Source organism: Penaeus chinensis, chromosome 6 (genome assembly GCF_019202785.1).
Source record: "Penaeus chinensis breed Huanghai No. 1 chromosome 6, ASM1920278v2, whole genome shotgun sequence".
NCBI classification, from domain to species: domain Eukaryota; kingdom Metazoa; phylum Arthropoda; class Malacostraca; order Decapoda; family Penaeidae; genus Penaeus; species Penaeus chinensis.
The window spans coordinates 23641654-23644153 of NC_061824.1; the positions used below are offsets into that span (position 1 = coordinate 23641654).

General features: G+C 36.0%; 1 protein-coding gene and 1 non-coding gene across 2 annotated transcripts in view; both read right to left on the minus strand.

The window, feature by feature from the left end:
• LOC125026229 (DNA (cytosine-5)-methyltransferase 3B-like) overlaps window positions 1-2500 on the minus strand; it is an 18380-nt gene that overhangs the window by 6537 nt on the left and 9343 nt on the right. Inside the window, exons 9-12 of the mRNA XM_047614531.1 lie at window positions 1798-1862; window positions 1478-1646; window positions 1235-1346; window positions 1-85 (exon numbers count right to left, since the gene is read on the minus strand). The exon at window positions 1-85 is cut by the window's left edge and continues 61 nt beyond it. Coding sequence (XP_047470487.1) covers window positions 1-85; window positions 1235-1346; window positions 1478-1646; window positions 1798-1862 — 431 coding nt within the window. The remainder of the gene's footprint in view (window positions 86-1234; window positions 1347-1477; window positions 1647-1797; window positions 1863-2500) is intronic.
• LOC125026713 lies at window positions 222-371 on the minus strand. The gene has a single exon (XR_007114970.1). It is a non-coding gene; the product is annotated as a U12 minor spliceosomal RNA (small nuclear RNA).

The window sequence follows — 2500 nt, forward strand, 5'->3', positions numbered from 1 at the left end:
TCCGATACATTCTGAGCTGCTTCGTCAATTTCTGACGCATAGTACTCCTCAACTTCGATGCCTAGTTTATCCAAGACATGAAATCCTGTAGTAAAGATAATAATTTATTGCATTCCTATTACAATTTTACACTTTTTAGTGATGTGTTTGCGACATAGGGCTTTTATTGCACGCGATAAGTAATCTACTTAGCACTTGTTGCGGATATTATTTTGTACGCGAGGGCAGATCGCTAACTCCTAGCTCTCTTACAAAGTAGGTAAGTGAGCCTGGGACGACCTGTACCCTTCAAAAGATTTCTACTAAACTACGTTAGTAGAGCGAAGCGTCACCAACGCTCGTTATTTTCCTTACTCATTAGTTTAAGGCACGAAGTTACCGTTTTCTAAATTCATACCAACTACATGGGACTGATGACTTGCAACAGCAATATTTAAACTATGCAAATAAGTTTGGATTAAGTTGTTTTTTTTTGGTTTCATTTATATAAAGGGTATAAATGAAAGACTTTGGGATAGTCTGTTTATAGTAACCGTCATTTCACGTTACGGATTTCATGTGTCATCGTATAAAACTTAACTCGTTTTGCAATGGAATATCAAGATTTGTACACGTTACGATGCCTAAGTAGTACCACATATCATATAAAATAATACAGTTGCTTCATGTACTACTATACACTAGTTAGTAAAAGATCCTAATGTCAAAAAGATCTACAGTATTTCTTTTAAGAACAGTGTGTTTAATGGGATAACTAATGTAAATATTTTCTGGGTTAACTTTTGTATTTTCAATCTCTCAAAAATAAATTGTGGTATTAGTTGCAAACATATTATTGTCTTTTCTGCATGCCTGTGCACAGATGCTCATGCGCACGCGCGCGCGCGCGCACACACACACACACACACACACACACACACACACACACACGCACGCACGCACGCACGCACGCACGCACGCGCGCACACACACACACACACACACACACACACACACACACACACACACACACACACACACACACACACACACACACACACACACACACACACACATCAATTTAAAAACAAAAGACTCAACAAACACAAACCGATTATATGGCAACTGTTTAATTCTGTAGCATGGGATTGATTATTGATGTTTCTAGGCAAATGACATGACTTTCCCAAAGAGTCAAGTGAATTAATGTAAATGCATCTTGACTTAATTTCGTTCCATCATGCCACAAACTTACCTGTCCCAATTCCATCAAAGAGAGAAAGAACCCTTATAGGTCGCTTAGGGAAAGATATGTCTGGAGGAGCATCCTCAAATTCCTGAGATTTTTGACAGTTTGGATCCATTTCCTGTCAGTTGTACATTCAAACAGTTATATGAAATAAAGATAATAAAACTTCATACATGAATAACATGAGTTTGTCAAATAAAAATGCAATGGCCAACCCACATTCTTAAGGAAGAATGCAATAATAGTTACAGTCTGTATGTATCTAACCTTGTTTTCCCAGTCAGGCCTAGGTTTGATGAGACCATGTGTACTAGGGTCATATGGATCACACAGGAAGCAATGCCATGGATCTGTTTTTAAGATCCGGGCCACTGCATCTGGATTAACTAAAAGCTCTACACAACCTGTGCAGTATACTCTGTAAAAGTAAAAAAAAAAAAATAAATAAAAAAAAAAATAAAGTATCAATATCTGTATTTGTATATATTCCTAGTTATTTATTACAATACTAACACTATCTTTCGATATATAATGACAACTAGATATTTACTTAAAATAGATATACATACTTGTTACACATTGGATAGTCACACAGCATTATCTCTCCTGGACTTCCACACACAGCACAATATGTCTGTATAGGACATATTAAAAGCGAATGCTACTAAAATCAATAAAAAGGTATATATATGTATATATATATATATATATATATATATATATATATATATATATATATGTATATATATAGAAAATATATATATATCTATATATATATAAAATATATATATATAATATATATATATAATATATATATATATATATATGTATATATATATGTATCGTTCCACAACCCTTCTCCAACCAGAATCGTCTCACAACGAGGTGACCTTATGGAAAGGGTCATCTACAGTGAAACAAGCTGGGTGCTCATATAGCCTGAGTTGACAGTCTCACGGAGGAGCCATCAGTTGGACACATAGTCCTGCCATAATCAGGCATAGGGACTTGTTACAAAAGGCATTAAGATGAGACTCCAAGGCAATAGATAGCATCCTGGTATTGCTTCCATACAGCAAAACTAGCAGTATCAAAGTTTGAAGAACCATAAGTTGGTCCTTCTGCATAGGTACCAACACCTCTAAATGCTCTTGTTGACTGAGTTCATGGCTCTAGCTGCCAGACCAATCCGTCAAATGAACTCATGGTCTGACACCCCAGAGATATGGACTACGCTACCAAAGCTTGTTAAGCTCTCAGTGACTTCAGCAT